At 37.1% G+C, this 15,977-nt stretch overlaps 1 protein-coding gene across 5 annotated transcripts; it reads left to right on the top strand.

Moving 5' to 3' along the window:
- Positions 1–1,290: 1,290 nt before the first annotated feature.
- On the top strand, positions 1,291–15,741 carry LOC117478545 (CMRF35-like molecule 6). Of its 5 annotated transcripts, XM_034125541.1 has the most exons (8): positions 1,310–1,390; positions 2,131–2,250; positions 2,367–2,460; positions 13,537–13,866; positions 14,030–14,134; positions 14,405–14,515; positions 14,624–14,661; positions 14,731–15,741. In XM_034125541.1, the coding sequence occupies exons 2-8, from the start codon at positions 2,140–2,142 to the stop codon at positions 14,881–14,883; spliced, it is 942 nt and encodes a 313-aa protein (XP_033981432.1). In that variant the 5' UTR covers positions 1,310–1,390; positions 2,131–2,139; the 3' UTR covers positions 14,884–15,741. The 5 variants fall into 5 exon arrangements, with proteins under 5 accessions (XP_033981429.1, XP_033981430.1, XP_033981428.1 ...); XM_034125538.1 differs by having other exon boundaries at positions 1,291–1,390; positions 2,131–2,460; XM_034125539.1 differs by lacking the exons at positions 2,131–2,250; positions 2,367–2,460 and adding an exon at positions 12,176–12,505 and having other exon boundaries at positions 1,294–1,390; positions 14,030–14,092.
- Positions 15,742–15,977: the final 236 nt, after the last annotated feature.

The raw sequence follows: 15,977 nt of genomic DNA, 5'->3' as shown, positions 1-15,977 counted from the left end.
CTACCCCACCTTTAATATGCTAACCTCACTTTACCTGCCTCGGTAAGTTAAGCTAGCTCCAGACTGATTCTGTTAGCCGTGTTCTGTTAAAAAAAAGTTATTTTCCATTTAAATTAACATTAGGGCAGAGGTGGGAAGTAACTAAGTACATTAACTCAAGTACTGTACTGGTGTACAATATTGAGATACTTTGAGATATTTCCATTTTCTGCTTTCTACTTCTACTCCACTACAATTTAGAGGTAATCTGTGTACTTTACTTCACTACATCTATTTATTATCTTGGTTTACTTTGCACATTTTGATAAATAATGTGAAATATAATCAACACTTAAATCAGACTTTAGTTACCACCTGGAGTCAATTCACAAGCTACCCTGCAGCATACAGAATAATTAAAACTAGCTGCACCCTTTACCAGCTTTGATAACACTTTAATGATCAATCATTATAATCAAAACATATATTATTCTGGAATCGGTGAATTTACATATTTAATAATTATATTTTTGGTACTTTAAGTATTGATGCTAATCATGTTACTTTTACTTTAGTAACCTTTTGAATACAGGACTTGTACTTGTAACAGAGTATTCCTACACTGTTACTTCTACTTTTACTTAAGTACAAGACCTGAGTACTTCTTCCTTCTTTGGTGGGAACAATGTGATGAAACTACGGATATCATTTCCAGTAATATTTGTTTTTCTACTGTTGACTCAACAACATATACATGAGTAAGTGAGCGTTGTAGTGAAATGATGGAAATTAAAAGTTTACTAATTTTGCCAATATCTGCCTGAATTAAGCTTCCATGTTAACCTTATTTTTACATAACTAACTGGTTCTTTACTTGAGTATTTAAATGTAATGCTTCTAGATTTTATAATTGTTTACTCAACTATAGATATCTGACACTCAGTTAGGCTACTTGTAACGTTTGACCTATGAAACATGATGATATGATGCAGTTACTGTACACTACTTATATCAAATTGGCTCCACCTTGACATACTACAACATTAAAATGCTCCGACATGTATTTGTTAGACATAAAAACAGAATATACTAATATATGATAAAACAACACTGTGAAATTGAGAGATGAGATTGGTGCATAATGATAACTTTTACTGAAACTGAAAGTACATTTTGCTGATAATTACTAACATTTTGAATTCAGTTTAACTTTCATTGGAGTATTTTTAAACCATAGTGTTTCTGCGTTGGGGAGGAGAGTAGAGCAGTGTTGTGTTTGGAGGAGGGACTTCATCATTTAAAGAAGTAACAAGTTCCTGGTTAGCCAGTGAAGAAAGACAGTCAGTGGTAAACCATCAGAGTCTCAGCATGAAAGTCTGTCACACTTTGATCTGCTTCTTCTTCCTCTTCTGTGAGTACATCACTTTATTTTCATGTTAGTAATTTAATTTGTTTTTCTTTTTAGTTAATGCAAGGCTTCAGCATTACGAGTTATTCAAATATTCCAAAATTAGGCTTTTTAGTAGCTTTGCAACCAATGACATGCTTCACTTCCTCAAACTAACTGTACATCATCATTAAACTCAGTTATTATCTGCTCACTGAATGAATAAAATGAAGTCATTACTTTCTGTGAAATAATGAATATGATTGATTCATTTATTAATCTTTTGATTTGTATTCTTACTATATATACATGCCGCTAATGTTAATTTTAACTTTTTATTATATTTGTATCTTATTGTATCTTTTAAACATTTACAACTTGCGTACGGCTTGACACTGCTGGGATAAATAAAGTTTATATCTATCTATCGAAGTGTTTTGTCCAAAAATGTCAAAAATAAAAAAAGTGGTGTTGACATAAAACACTTTTTAGGTTATGTACTTTAAGGATTTGCGTTAATGTAACGCTTAAAGTTACAGATGGAGACTTTACGTAGTCTTTGTGTCTAAAGAAGGATAAAGATCTCAGACCAAACGGTAACATTAACCTGCAGTGCTGATGGTGACCTTCAGTCACAGGCTGTGCTTTAACTCTGAGGATCTGTGTTCATGTGAAACAGGAAGTGTTGTCATCAGACTGCAGCATCTTACAGGAAGTACTGACCACTACTAATGATGGTTCATCTTTTGTTCATCTTTGTTCAGCTCTGCAGGATGGAAACACCGGTCTCGTCAGTGCCCAACTCTCAGTCTATTCAGGAATTGAAGGAGAAAATGTCAGAGTTAAATGCTCCATTCCTTCTTTTGGAATCAGGAAGTTCTTCTGTAAGGAACCATGTGAAGAAGAAGACATTCTCATTGAAACAACCAATGCCACAGCTCAGAGAGGCAGATACAGCAGTGATTATAAAGATGGAGTTTTTTTTGTGACCATCACTCAGCTGACCAAGTCTGACTCCGGACGCTACAGGTGTGGTGCGGATACATCTTTGACAAAGGCTTCATACGAGGATATTGAGATCATCGTTGTTGATGGTGAGTTTCTACTAAAAACTGAATTTTCTTCCTTGTCTTAATAATAGTTTTACCTTTTCACCATTAACTATCTAAATCCTACATGTCTTCTGAAAGTAACTGATAAACTGAAACTGACACACGTACACAAGTGTTTTTTAATATTATTGTTTAGAACATTATTGATGAAGAATTTAATACCGGGGGCACGAGCATATTGATCTGTTGTCTCTGTTCTTATCTGAATGAAGTAGATCATATGGCCGCTCTGTGTTCTGTTAACAAGTAAGACAATTAGTAATAGATTGAGATCAATAGAAAATAACAACAACTGAACTGGTGGTGTGTGGCTGCGGTCGGGCTTTAAAGGAATACTTTACCCCCAAATTACCATTTTCAGATAATCTTGAATTTGATGACTTTTTCTAGCATGACTCCACGGTGAACAAAGAATCCCAAAATGGAGAAAAGTCTTAAAGAATGTGAAACTAATTCGGGCCCGTGTTTTACAACAGCAAAAATATATTAAAACATCCGTTAACTAATTCTAACACAACTAATGCTGTATAGTCCTATTACAGGTTTAAACCTCACCATTTAAAACACTTCTGCACAAAGAGAAAAGCTTCTCTTTTCTCAAGCACTGTTAATGCAGAAGTGTTTAGATAAGTAATGTTTTAGGGAAGTTATGAGCTTATGAATTCAAGGTAACTCAGGGTAAATCATAATATAAAAATGATCAGTTCAAGGGATGAAGAAATTATTTTAAAAATAAATGTCAGTCTTTGCAACAGATCTTCTTCCTAAAGTTAACATATTGAATTATCAGTTAACCTTAATCAGATGCTATTTATTATAAAAATGTCAAAGCCGACTATTTTATAAAAGCATTCAAATCTAATATAAATCCAAAATATAGAAATATAAAATCCAATTGTGAGCACAGTGTAAAATAATGATTTTCTAAATCTCTTGGAAGAATTTAAAGGTCATGCTTTTCTGGTTATTACCCGTCCCCTTGTGTGTTATGAAGGTTTTTATGCATGTGAACGGTCTGCAGAGTCACTAACCCTCAAAACACACACACACTCTTTTAGCGGCAAAAATGTGACGCGCTGGCGGGGGGGGGGGTGCTAGTGGAGCCTCGCAGCCCAGCGAAACTGTGGCGCGCTTACACTGTAGGTGCGCCGCGGGGGGGGTGCTAGTGGAGCCTCGCAGCACGGCGAAACTGTGGCCCCCTCAGCGCCCCCCTTCCCGCGTCCTTTCTCGATGTCTCGCTGTCTCGCAGCAAGCAGGAAACCACACCAGTAAGCCAGCTCCTCGCAGCAGCGAGCCAGTGGGCGAGCTGACCAATCAGAGCACAGTGGGCTCACAGGGAGGGGGGGGCAGAAGCTCCAACAAGCCGTTTAGGACAGAGAGTGAATACACATACTTTACAGAGATGCTGTATGAGAAACCAATGTGAGTTTGGAACATTGAACAATATAAATCTATTCTAGTAGACCTCAACAATGGAATTATGATCAGTAGAAATGGCCATGACATGGGACCTTTAAGTTAAAAAGCCGTTTCATTAAATAGTCACACCTTAACCCTCAGTGACTGGATCAAGTTTTTAAAACACACATGGTGAAACTAAGATTTGTAATCTACACATTGTAACTTTTGATTGTTTGTTTTTTTCAACAGCAATGCTGGATGGTGATCCTTCTGCAGAAAAAACAATCGATGCTAGAACTGGAGGAAATATTGTAGTTCGATGCAACTTTACTCAATATAGATACAAGAAGTACTTCTGCAAGGAAGAATGTGAAGGAGACAATCTTGTTAGTAATGCAGATCAGGCAAATGGCAGGTACAGGATCAGATATATTCATAGATTTTTCTACTTATTTTCTGTTTGTGAGCATCGACCAGCTGACCCAGTCTGACTCAGGATGGTACAGGTGTGGTCTGGACAGAACTTCCTCTAAAGATCCATACCAGAGGTTTAGGCTCATCATCACTGATGGTGAGTTTCTGCTTGATAATGAAAATGTTTGTTCATGTCTCTGAAGACAGTTTTCACTGACAGCTGCTGATGTTTTAATCTCTCAATTTAAAAGAGTTCAGCTGACACACACAGACACTCAGGAGGATCTCATTTCTCTCATCAGGACTTCTTTGTGTCTGCTTGTTTTTCTTCACAGCTCTGACCACTTCTCCTAAAGCTACAGAGCAGCCTGAAGAAACTAAAGGTACATCCACACACTGTGTTTACTAGATAACGTTTCAACAATTTATGAGACATAAAAGAGCATGAGCATGTCCAAAAGTTTACAAAAGTACATTTTTAAATGCTGAACCTCCAAATCAGGTTCCCAGCGTTCAAAAGATTTACTCTATAAATACTTCTGACCTGTTGTCTTCACCTAAAGATAACCTGTCCCCCCCTTGAAAAACAAAATGGATTATGGGTACTCAAGTGTTCGATGTCATGCATGGTTTACATTTAACTCTTCAAACAGCCACAGATGTGATCCTGTATGTGTCTCTGACTCTGGTCGTCCTGGTCATCGTGTCATCACTGTCTGTGCTGGTATTCTGCAGGAAGAGCATTTGTAGAGACAAAGGTGAGGAACCAGGTAACACACACACACACACACACACACACACACACACACACACACACACACACACACACACTCAAAACATTTCTCTCTGAAAAGTTGTAGTTTTCTCTTGACCTATATTAACTTTAAAAGCAGACGCACAATTCTAAAATAACTTTCTCACACAAAATGTCCATCCCCCATCACCAGATTGGTTGTACTGATATTCATTTACAGCATTAAGAATAACCCAACTGCTGCTCAGTCTAAAGGTTTTGTTATCACTGGTTCTTGTAGAGTGATAATCCTTCAGTTGTTGCTAGGAAACAGATGCTAGATTTATGCTTTGTAAGTTGCAAGATAACAAACATAGAACATATAGTCTAGTAGTATCTACTGTATACAACTACACAATAATACGATATTTTTTTTAAAACACACATTTAAATCTAAATCACACCTGACTGCAAATCAGTCTATCTACAAAACGTATGCCATTTATAAAAATAAGCTTTTACAAACACACACAAATAGAGAGAGCTAAGAGGATAGCTTCCTCTATTTTGGAGACTCAGTGAAGTCAGAGGATCAGAGGCTTTTTTAAAGTTAATATGCATTTTAGAAACATGTACAGCTATAGCTTGTTATTTTTTTCATTGAAACTTTATTTTATATACTTATTCAATTTGTTTTAATAGTTTACATTTGGCAGGATGGTTAATGATTAAATATACTGTATATTCTGTTGTTTACATTACATTACATTACATGTTACTTGTTAGATGCTTTTATCCAAAGCGACTTACATACTCAATACTGTGGACAATCCCCACAGGAGCAATTTGGGGTGAAGTGTCTTTCCCAGGGACACAATGACATGCTGACTGCAGTGGGGTTTGAACCTGTGACCCCCTGATCTGAACACCTGCGCACAACCAACTGTGCCACACGCCGCCACTGGAGTTTACAAACTCAAAACACATCTATTTATCTTGTTTTACTCAGATTTGAACAGTTGGCCTAAATATTGGTCCAAATGGGGAATGTGTGATGTCATGTTTGAAAATCTGTTCCGAGTCTTTTTCTCAAAGGTCTGTTGTGTTTTTCAGAACCTCATGAGGAAACACAATGTGCTTCTGCACCAGAGGTGAGTTTGAGGAAATCTGAGCATCATATTAATTCAGTTTTATGTAGACCAACGAAGTGTACAAGGGTCTATGTGAGATCTCCTGGGGAAATCTCTTTAATTTACACTTACGCCAAATAAACACAACCAAATTGAGCCAAAACCAATGATTACTACAACGATGTCTCTGCAGCTAGTTTACAAAATACACCAAAAAATGTTATACAACTTTAACTTTGGGATCACACAACATTAGCTCGGTAGTGCTACATGTTTGCACCTGTTGCTGCTTCCTATTCATATTTACTGAAATGCCAGATTTGGCTTTGATTCATTTCGGACAATGTCTGCAGTATTATAATACGTGTAAATATGAATAAAATACCTAAAGAAACAAAACTTCTGAAAGTTTATTTTATAACTTCACAATGAAGTCCAGTTGCTTGTTTTGTTCTGTTTTTAAAGACACATTTAATCAAGCAATGTTGTTTTCTCCAGGCTGAAGACGACCTGAGTCAACACACCTACTCTGAGATCAAATTAGTCAGCGTCGGCTCGTCCCACAGCGGTTTCCACGGTGACGCTGAGTGTGTTATCTACTCTGTTCCTCAGGTGGAAGCTAGCTCTGATGAGCCCCCTCTGTACTCTACTGTTAACAACCCCCAATAACTCTCACAGTCTGGCAGAAGAAGCTGGTGTGGATTAAGCGGCCGCGTAAATATTCTGAGACAGAGAGATGTTTGTGGGAATATGTACGATTATTTAACCATTTACTTAATTCAAACCTGCTTTGAATGACCTCATGTGATGATAAGTCCAGCTCTGCTCTAGTTCACAAAAGTGCCGCTTCAACAGTTTGCTTCAGGTCAAAGCTGGTTGCACTTATTGTACGTCCCTTTGGATAAAAGCCTCAGCTAAATTATATTTAATGTAAAAAGCTCTTTTATGGCTTCAATTTATTTATAAAGTTCATTTTATTACACTTGATATGGTATTAAAGTTATCTCTGTAAAATAGACTGTTCTAGTAAAGTTAGTAGATTAGCATAAGATATGTTGCTTAGAATTAGCTTTGATTATTAAATCGACTATTTTGGTTAAAGGGGACCTATCATGCAAAATGCACTTTTGTACGTCTTTTATACATGAATATGTGTCCCCGGTGTTCCAGGGAACTCACCAAGTGTCAGAAAACACAACCCTCTCTATTTTCCTCCATACCCAAATCTCTAAAAAAGGGGTTGCAACGGATTTGATAAAAACTGATCCAGATTTGAACACTTTACTGTCGTCAGGGGGGGGGGGGGGGGGGGGGGGGGGGGGTAGTGGAGTACAGAGCTTCGTGACCACAGAGCGTGTGAACGTGCTGTTTTAGCGCAGTGCTGCTGTTCAGACCGACGTTAACAGCAGCACTGTCTGTGCACACACTCTGTCGTCCGGTGATCTAACCGCCTTCTGGAAAAGCTTCACAAGTACGTCGGTACGCAAATGCGCTTTGTGACACAAGTGACGGTACGCATTTCAGATTGTTGCCGCGCATGCGTACCTGCGTACCAGTTATGTGCACCCCTGTCTATAGGCAAATAATATAATAAAACACGGAGGACGGAGATCTTTTTTTCTCCCCCTCTTGACTTGATCAGAGCACGCTCCCCTCTCCTGCAGGGAGGCGTGGTCAGCTGCAGCTCACAGAGATCAGCCCCGTAGACAGCAAACAGCATAGAGCGAAATGAGGCATGGCTAAAATGCATGATCTGTTTGGTATTTTGAAAACAGAAACGTATAAATATACCTTATATAGGTATGGCCCTACAATATATCATTTAAATATAGCATGATAGGTGTCCTTTAATTTACAGAAATGTTTAATTATAGCGGAATATAAATAAATAGTTATGAAACTATAGATGTGGTCAGTACGGGTTTCAAGATGCCACTCCTCATACTGTTACGTAATGTGTCAGACTTTTAACCTGTTTGTATTGATTATATATATATTTGGATTTGCACCTTTTTTTTATAGTTTTATTTTTTATATTGTATTTTATATTAGCACTCTTCCTGCTCTGTACTGCATCTGCTGCACAACACACTTTCTATATATACAAATAAAAGTTATCTTAAATTATTTCTGAAATGTGTTTCACAATAATTCAATAATTTAAATGTTAAAAGCTAAATATATTATTTTCCTGAATGAAGTTGCAAAGTTTTAAAGTGAAACCATACGTGATACACATGCAGGTGTTAGAGGAGAGTCCAGCTGTGAGTGTTTTATTGTAAGCAGGGACTCCATCGTTTAGAGAAGTGAAAACATGTTGGTTTGCCGGTGAAGAAGAAAGAGAGGCAGCGTTCAACCATCAGAGACTGGAACATGGACGTCTGCCACAGTTTGATCTTCTTCGTTCTCAGTGAGTACACTTTGTATTTCTGTCATTTCTCTATAACGTCATCTTACTTTCTGTATTTAATGTTAAACTCCCCCAGTGTGACCATCAGCTGTTTGTTTGTTTGTTTGGGTAAAGGTGTGACCAGCCATGAGTATGAGTCACATTATTTGTATTTAATATCAAAAACGTGTGAGCATATTCCTAATGTATTTGTAATCAACAACTTTTTTTTACATTTGACCTTCATCCAAAGGTTTTCACAATATAATTGCAATCAACCATGAAGATACAAATTCAGCAACAATGCAAACACATACGCTTTCAAATACATTTCTCATAGCCAGGTTAGTTTTTATAGTCTCACTTTGTAGTTTTCACATTGGTTCTGCAGAGACTTCACACAGGAAACTACCCCTATAACACAATAAGAGAAACCTGCTAGAAGCTCCCAAAATAAATCTTTCTCAGGAAGTCTCTGCAAATGCATGCTTTTGTGACTTCAGGGTTGATTAATCCGTCAATATGCCCTCTTAGATTTACAACTCCAGGGTTCATTCACTTGCTTTTACTGGAGATTTCAACATGTAACCATCTTATTGGTTTGTTTGGTTGTCATGGAGAAAGGGGGTTTAAAATTAATTCAGCAAATTGAACTGCATTGACCTAAAAAAGTTAGGTTTGGAAACGATATCATTTCCTTTTTGGCGGGCATGCATAACAAGGTTCAAGGTTTTTATTTTGTCATACGAGCATAGCTACAGTGTAGTTATGACGATGAACATCTTAGGTCACAGGCTCCTCCAACAGTGCAACACAATAAAACAGATAAACAGAAATATAGTGCAAGTAGTTTAAAAAAGTGAAATAGTGAAATAGTGCAATAAGAGTCTATATGCAAGTTATTGGAATATGATATATTAGATAAATAGATAAATAATTTCTAAGTCCATATTGTACAAAATATTCCACACAGACAGACAGGCTGCATCTCCACTGAGAGGAAGAGGAGTTTAAAGGGTTAACGGGGAGGAAATGAGTTTCATCTTTCACAGACTGAGCTGTTTGTGGTTTAAATTATGTTTGGTTTTCAGAGGAAATGCAGCCGAACACACACACACTTCTCAAACTGAAACATAACAAGCACAAACCGGCTCTTTGAAAATAATTAAAAAGTGAAACATTCTTTCACTTGAACAGGTAAATGTGGAGAAGTGGAGTTTACAATATTTCACATGAGTTTTTTTGTTCAAAATGTAACTAGAGACCCTTTCTATCTGAATAAATGTTTGCTAAATTTGAAATGAACTTTGAACAGTTTGTGGTCATTTCTGAACTGACCGAGTAAACCTTTAGTCAGAACAACAACAACAACAACAACAAGAACACCCAAAAAAATGTGTTACTAAGGATTTTGCAAACATGCAGCATTAAAAGTGTTAGTGTTAAAAAGCCAGAGGCCGTCATCAAACTCATTTAACAACAAAAAATATTAGTTTTTTACCAAACTGTGTCCCAAAGATTCCAAGAAAATCATCGAGAGAGAGAGAGAGAGAGAGAGAGAGAGAGAGAGAGAGGATCCGTTTATCCCGTGTTATTATCTAAAGTGAATGTAAACTTTTGAATAATGTACTTTATCTACTATAAGTGAGGAGAGTAGAGCTGTGTTGTGTTTGGAGGAGGGGCTTCATCATTTAAAGAAGTAACAAGTTCCTGGTTAGCCAGTGAAGAAAGACAGTCATTGGTAAACCATCAGAGTCTCAGCATGAAAGTCTCAAATATTTCAAAGTTAGGCTTTTTAGTACCATGCAACCAATGACATAAGCTTCACTTCCTCAAACTAACTGTACATCATCATTAAACTCAGTTATTATCTGCTTACTGAACGAGTAAAATGAAGTCATTACGACAGTTTCTTTCTGTGAAATAATGAATATGATTGTTTTCATAATCATTTAATCTGCAAAATATTTTCTTGATTCATTTATTAATCTTTTGATTTGTATTCTTACTATATATACATGCCGCTAATGTTAATTTGAACTTTTTATTATATTTGTATCTTATTGTATCTTTTAACCTGTTTCACGCCTTCCCCCCGGTACCGGGCGGATAAACGCGTCATTTGCAGGAAACAACGTCTAAGGAATCTTAATATTGAATAAAACTATGAATGTGTTATATCCATGTAACGGGAAGAAACTCAGCTAACTGATCTTTTTAATTTTTCTTTTCAAAAAAAACCCACAATGCTAGCACTCAGCCTCTGAATTAGCCTCGATCGAAAAAACGGGACCGACAAAGGCACATAAACTCACTCAGAACTCCCTTATTACTTATCCTAGATGCACAACCAAACACTATTTTTTGGTGTCCTGGAGACACTGAATCTAACGGTGCCCACCTCAACACTCAGTGATAAACATTCGCGACGCTATCAACGAAAGCGTACATCATCACATGTGGAGCCAAGAAGCTAAACATATAAATATGGCTTACCTTGGTCAAAAGTGGTCTTCAATGGCATTAAAACGATAAAAAAACGATGCTGCAGTTAATCCATAGGTTCATCCTATGTGTCTGTGCCTTCTTTGAAATTATTTCTGATAATCCATAAGCAATACAACTGCGTTTTAGTTTCCAAACTCCAGAAGGAGACATTCCTCCAGTTTAGTTTCGCTTTCCACACGCGAAGCGGCAACATTTTTTCTTTACAATGTGTGTCTATGTGAGTATCCTCCTTCGATTCTATTGGCTCTAACGGTCACAAGGGTATGTCAACCAACCAGATCGAGCAAGGGGGGCCAGAGATAGGTCAAATCCACCCAAATGACCCCAGATGGCCCAGTTTTTGGCTAAATCTCTCTAAAAAGGTCAAATTTCACTTGTTTTGCATCAATCTTGATACAGGGTACTTATTATATGTTGTACTTTGGATTCCTAAAGCTTTTAGTCTACTAACCCATCATCCAAGGGTAGTTTTCACTATCTGTAAAAAATAATTTTTGGACGGACACTATAATTTACAGTTTTTTACTATGTAAAATCTGAATTTTCTTTAAAATAAAAAACATTTATATTGATTCTGACACTTCTACATCCAACTCACAGGTTTATCATTACTTTGAGAAAAGATTATTAATTTAACCCTTTTAGAAGGGAAGATATGGTCATTTGTTCTGGGAATGTCATTTTCGAGCCTGAGACCTGAAAAACAGGCTCAGAGTGGAACAGGTTAAACATTTACAACTCACGTACGGCTTGACACTGCTGGGATAAATAAAGTTTATATCTATCGAAGTGTTTTGTCCAAAAATGTCATAAATAAAAAAAGTGGTGTTGACATGAAATACTTTTTAGGTTATGTACTTTAAGGATTTGCGTTAATGTAAAGCTTAAAGTTACAGATAGAGACTTCAAGTAGTCTTTGTGTCTAAAGAAGGATAAAGATCTCAGACCAAACGGTAACATTAACCTGCAGTGCTGATGGTGACCTTCAGTCACAGGCTGTGGTTTAACTCTGAGGATCTGTGTTCATGTGAAACAGGAAGTGTTGTGATCAGACTGCAGCATCTTACAGGAAGTACAGACCACTACTAATGATGGTTCATCTTTTGTTCATCCTTTGTTCAGCTCTGCAGGATGGAAGCACCGGTCTCGTCAGTGCCCAACTCTCTGTCTATTCAGGAATTGAAGGAGAAAATGTCAGATTTAAATGCTCCATTTCTTCTTATAGAGGCAGGAAGTTCTTCTGTAAGGAACCATGTGAACAAGAAGACATTCTCATTGAAACAACCGGTGCCCCAGTTCAGAGTGGCAGATACAGGATTGATTATAAAGATGGAGTTTTTTTTGTCACCATCACTCAGCTGACCAAGTCTGACTCAGGAAAGTACAGGTGTGGTGCGGGACCATCTTTGACACGGGCTTCATACAAGGATATTGAAATCATCGTTGTTGATGGTGAGTTTTACTAAAAACTGAATTTTCTTCCTTGTCTTAATAATAGTTTTACCTTTTCACCATTAACTTATCTAAATCCTACATGTCTTCTGAAAGTAACTGATAAACTGAAACTGACACAAGTATACAAGTGTTTTTTAATATTATTGTTTAGAACATTATTGATGAAGAATTTAATACCGGGGGCACGAGCATATTGATCTGTTGTCTCTGTTCTTATCTGAATGAAGTAGATCCTATGGCCGCTCTGTGTTCTGTTAACAAGTAAGACAATTAGTAATAGATCGAGATCAATAGAAAATATTAACAACTGAACTGGTGGTGTGTGTCTGTGGTCGGGCTTTAAAGGAATACTTTACCCCCAAATTACAATTTTTAGATCATCTTGAATTTGATAACTTTTTCTAGCATGACTCCACGGTGAACAAAGAATCCCAAAATGGAGAAAAGTCTTAAAGAAAGTTAAATTAATTCGGGCCCGTGTTTTACAACAGCAGAAATATATTAAAACATCCGTTAACTAACTCTAACACAACTAATGCTGTATAGTCCAAATGTCATTCACTGTATGCTCAGTACTTCCCTAAAACATGCATTCTGCTTAAACCTCACCATTTAAAACACTTCTGCAGAAAGAGACGAGCTCATCTTTTCTCAAGAACAGTTAATGCAGAAGTGTTTAGATAAGTAAGGTTTTAGGGAAGTTATGAGCATATGAATTCAAGGTAACTCAGGGTCATAATATATTATCAGTTAAGCTCAATCAGACACTATTTATAACTAAAAATACAAAGCCTGCGATTTTATTAAATCATTCAAATCTAATATAAATCCAAAGTATAATGATACCAAATCAAATTGAAATAAAATAATAAAGAATTTCAGTCAAAAAGCTGTTTCATTACTGTAAATAGTCACACCTCATCCCTCAGTGACTGGATCACGTCTGAAAATATACAAAGTTTAAAATAGTGAAACTACAATTTGTAATCTACACATAGTAACTTTTGATTGTTTTTGTTTTTCAACAGCAAAACTTGTTGGTGATCCTTCTGCAGAAAAAACAATCTATGCTAGAACTGGAGGAAGTATTGTAGTTGAATGCTCCTTTACTCGCTCTGGGACCGAGATGTTCTTCTGCAAGGAGGAATGTGAAAGAGACATTCTTGTTGGAACGACTTACGATATTTTGAAAAAAGGCAGATACAGCATCAGATATCTTGAAGGATCTCCAAAAGAAGGATTTCTGTATGTGAGCATCGACCAGCTGACCCAGTCTGACTCAGGATGGTACAGGTGTGGTCTGGACAGAACTTCCTCTATAGATCCATACCAGAGGTTTAGGCTCATCGTCACTGATGGTGAGTTTCTGCTTGATAATGAAAATGTTTGTTCATGTCTCTGAAGACAGTTTTCACTGACAGCTGCTGATGTTTTAAACTCTCAATTTAGTTCAGCTGACACACACAGACACTTGGGAGGATCTCATTTCTCTCAGGACTTCTTGCTTGTTTTTGTTCACAGCTCTGACCACTTCTACTCCTTCATCATCCGTCCCATCAGCCTCTACAGAAACATCAAACCAAAGTGAAAGCTCCACATCTTCACCAGCCTCCCCTAAAACCACACGTACATCCACACACATTTTTAATAAATAAAGCTTTAACAACCAATGAGACATAATAGAGCAGGGATGGCAATGATATTCTTCCATAACTATGTTCTTGCCTGTATACACTCTTTACAACCTGAACATTTAAATAGACAGCTAATCAGATGTAACCACTTCTATGTGGCATATACTATTGACCTGCAGTAGAATACTCCCCCCAAAGATACCCTGCTGACCACTAACTGTCAGTGTAAAACAGACCTGTGTTTGTCCTCCAACAACCACAGGTGGGATCCTGTATGTGCGTCTGACTCTGGTCGTCCTGGTCATCGTGTCATCACTGTCTGTGCTGGTATTCTGCAGGAAGAGGACTTGTAAAGCCAAAAGTGAGGAACCAGGTAACATGACAGTTGATGAGGGATGAATCTGTGTTTGTCTCCATTTGACTGAGCAAGATGTTTTTCCAGTGTAGTGTCATTATCTAAACGTACTGCTGTATTTTTCAGAACCTCCTGTGGAAACACAATATGATTTCGTCACAGAGGTAAGTTTTGGTAAACCAGATCATTAGTGTTTGTGAAACCAGCTGATATTCACACCTCTTCTCCTGTAGACCGACCGAGTGTACGATGATATCGGGGAGGCCGGCCGGAGCAGATCTCCTCCTGTGGAAATCTCTTCTGTTCACACTCACGCCAGATATACACGACCAAATGGAGATGAAACCGAAGATTACTACAACATTGACACTGCTTCTAATTCATAAAATACAGTTAGGGTTATTTAACTCTGGGCTCATAAAACAGCAGCTTTAGGCGGCATCCTTTAAAAAATGTCCACACGCTTTATCCCCGGTCACAGACCCAAACAATAATGCTAGTGGGGGAACGTTTTTTACATCTCTTGCTTTTTTATCCATAAAAACTTTTGTTAAATGTAAAAACAGATATCAGATAAGTGTAAATATGACAAATGGCCCAACCAAAGGAAAAGGATTGAAGTTGTTTTTGTTTGTTGTCAATATTTACACTTTATTCTATATTGGCAGTGTTCCGACTCTGATCTGCAGCTGAGACACAACAATTCTCCTGGGTATCAATAAAGTTTTATCGTATCCAAAGTTTTTGGGAAATGGTGTAAAGAATGTATTGTTGGCTTGCAGTTTACCACGGTTTGATCTTCTTGGTTTTAAAGTACCCTTTGTATTTCTGTCATTTTCTATTTAACGTCATTTCCCTTTTTATATTTACAGATATACTCCCCCAGATGTGTGCTCATCAGGTGTTGTATATTTTAAAATGAGTCTCCGTCTTTTTTGTTCCTGTGGTTAGAAGTGTGATCAGCTACCTGTATGAGTCACTTCTATTTGATTATTAGATTTCCTAAATTGTTGTACCTTTTTCTAATGTGTCTCCGATCAACATTGGCTTTTCTGTTCTTTTTAATATCTTATAATATATATATATATATATATAATACATGTCTTTAGAGTGGTTCAGCCAGACTGTAGCTGAGAATGTTGTCCTTCACAACACAGGAAACTACCTCTCACGCAATTTGCTAAAAGATGTCTTCCTTACAGAGAAATATGTATCCCAAAATAAATGTTCAGCTTCACAGGAAGTCCCTGCAAATGCATGCTTTTTTTCACTTGCTAAGCGCTCAATCAGTCCATTAACATCTTACAATATAAGAGAGAAACAATTGTTTTCAGAGGAAAAACAACAGAGCAGCAGTAAAATGCTTCTAGCAGTGTAATGAAGTATATTGTATAATGTAGCAGTAAATGGAAATACTCAAGAAAAGATGATATTGACTTTAACCTAACATATGTTTGAATGTATGTTTAACATTTGGGAA

This window comes from Trematomus bernacchii, unplaced genomic scaffold, assembly GCF_902827165.1.
Source record: "Trematomus bernacchii unplaced genomic scaffold, fTreBer1.1, whole genome shotgun sequence".
NCBI classification, from domain to species: Eukaryota; Metazoa; Chordata; class Actinopteri; order Perciformes; family Nototheniidae; genus Trematomus; species Trematomus bernacchii.
The sequence above is the reverse complement of the archived record's forward strand: the minus strand, read 5'-3'. Positions and strand labels throughout refer to the sequence as shown.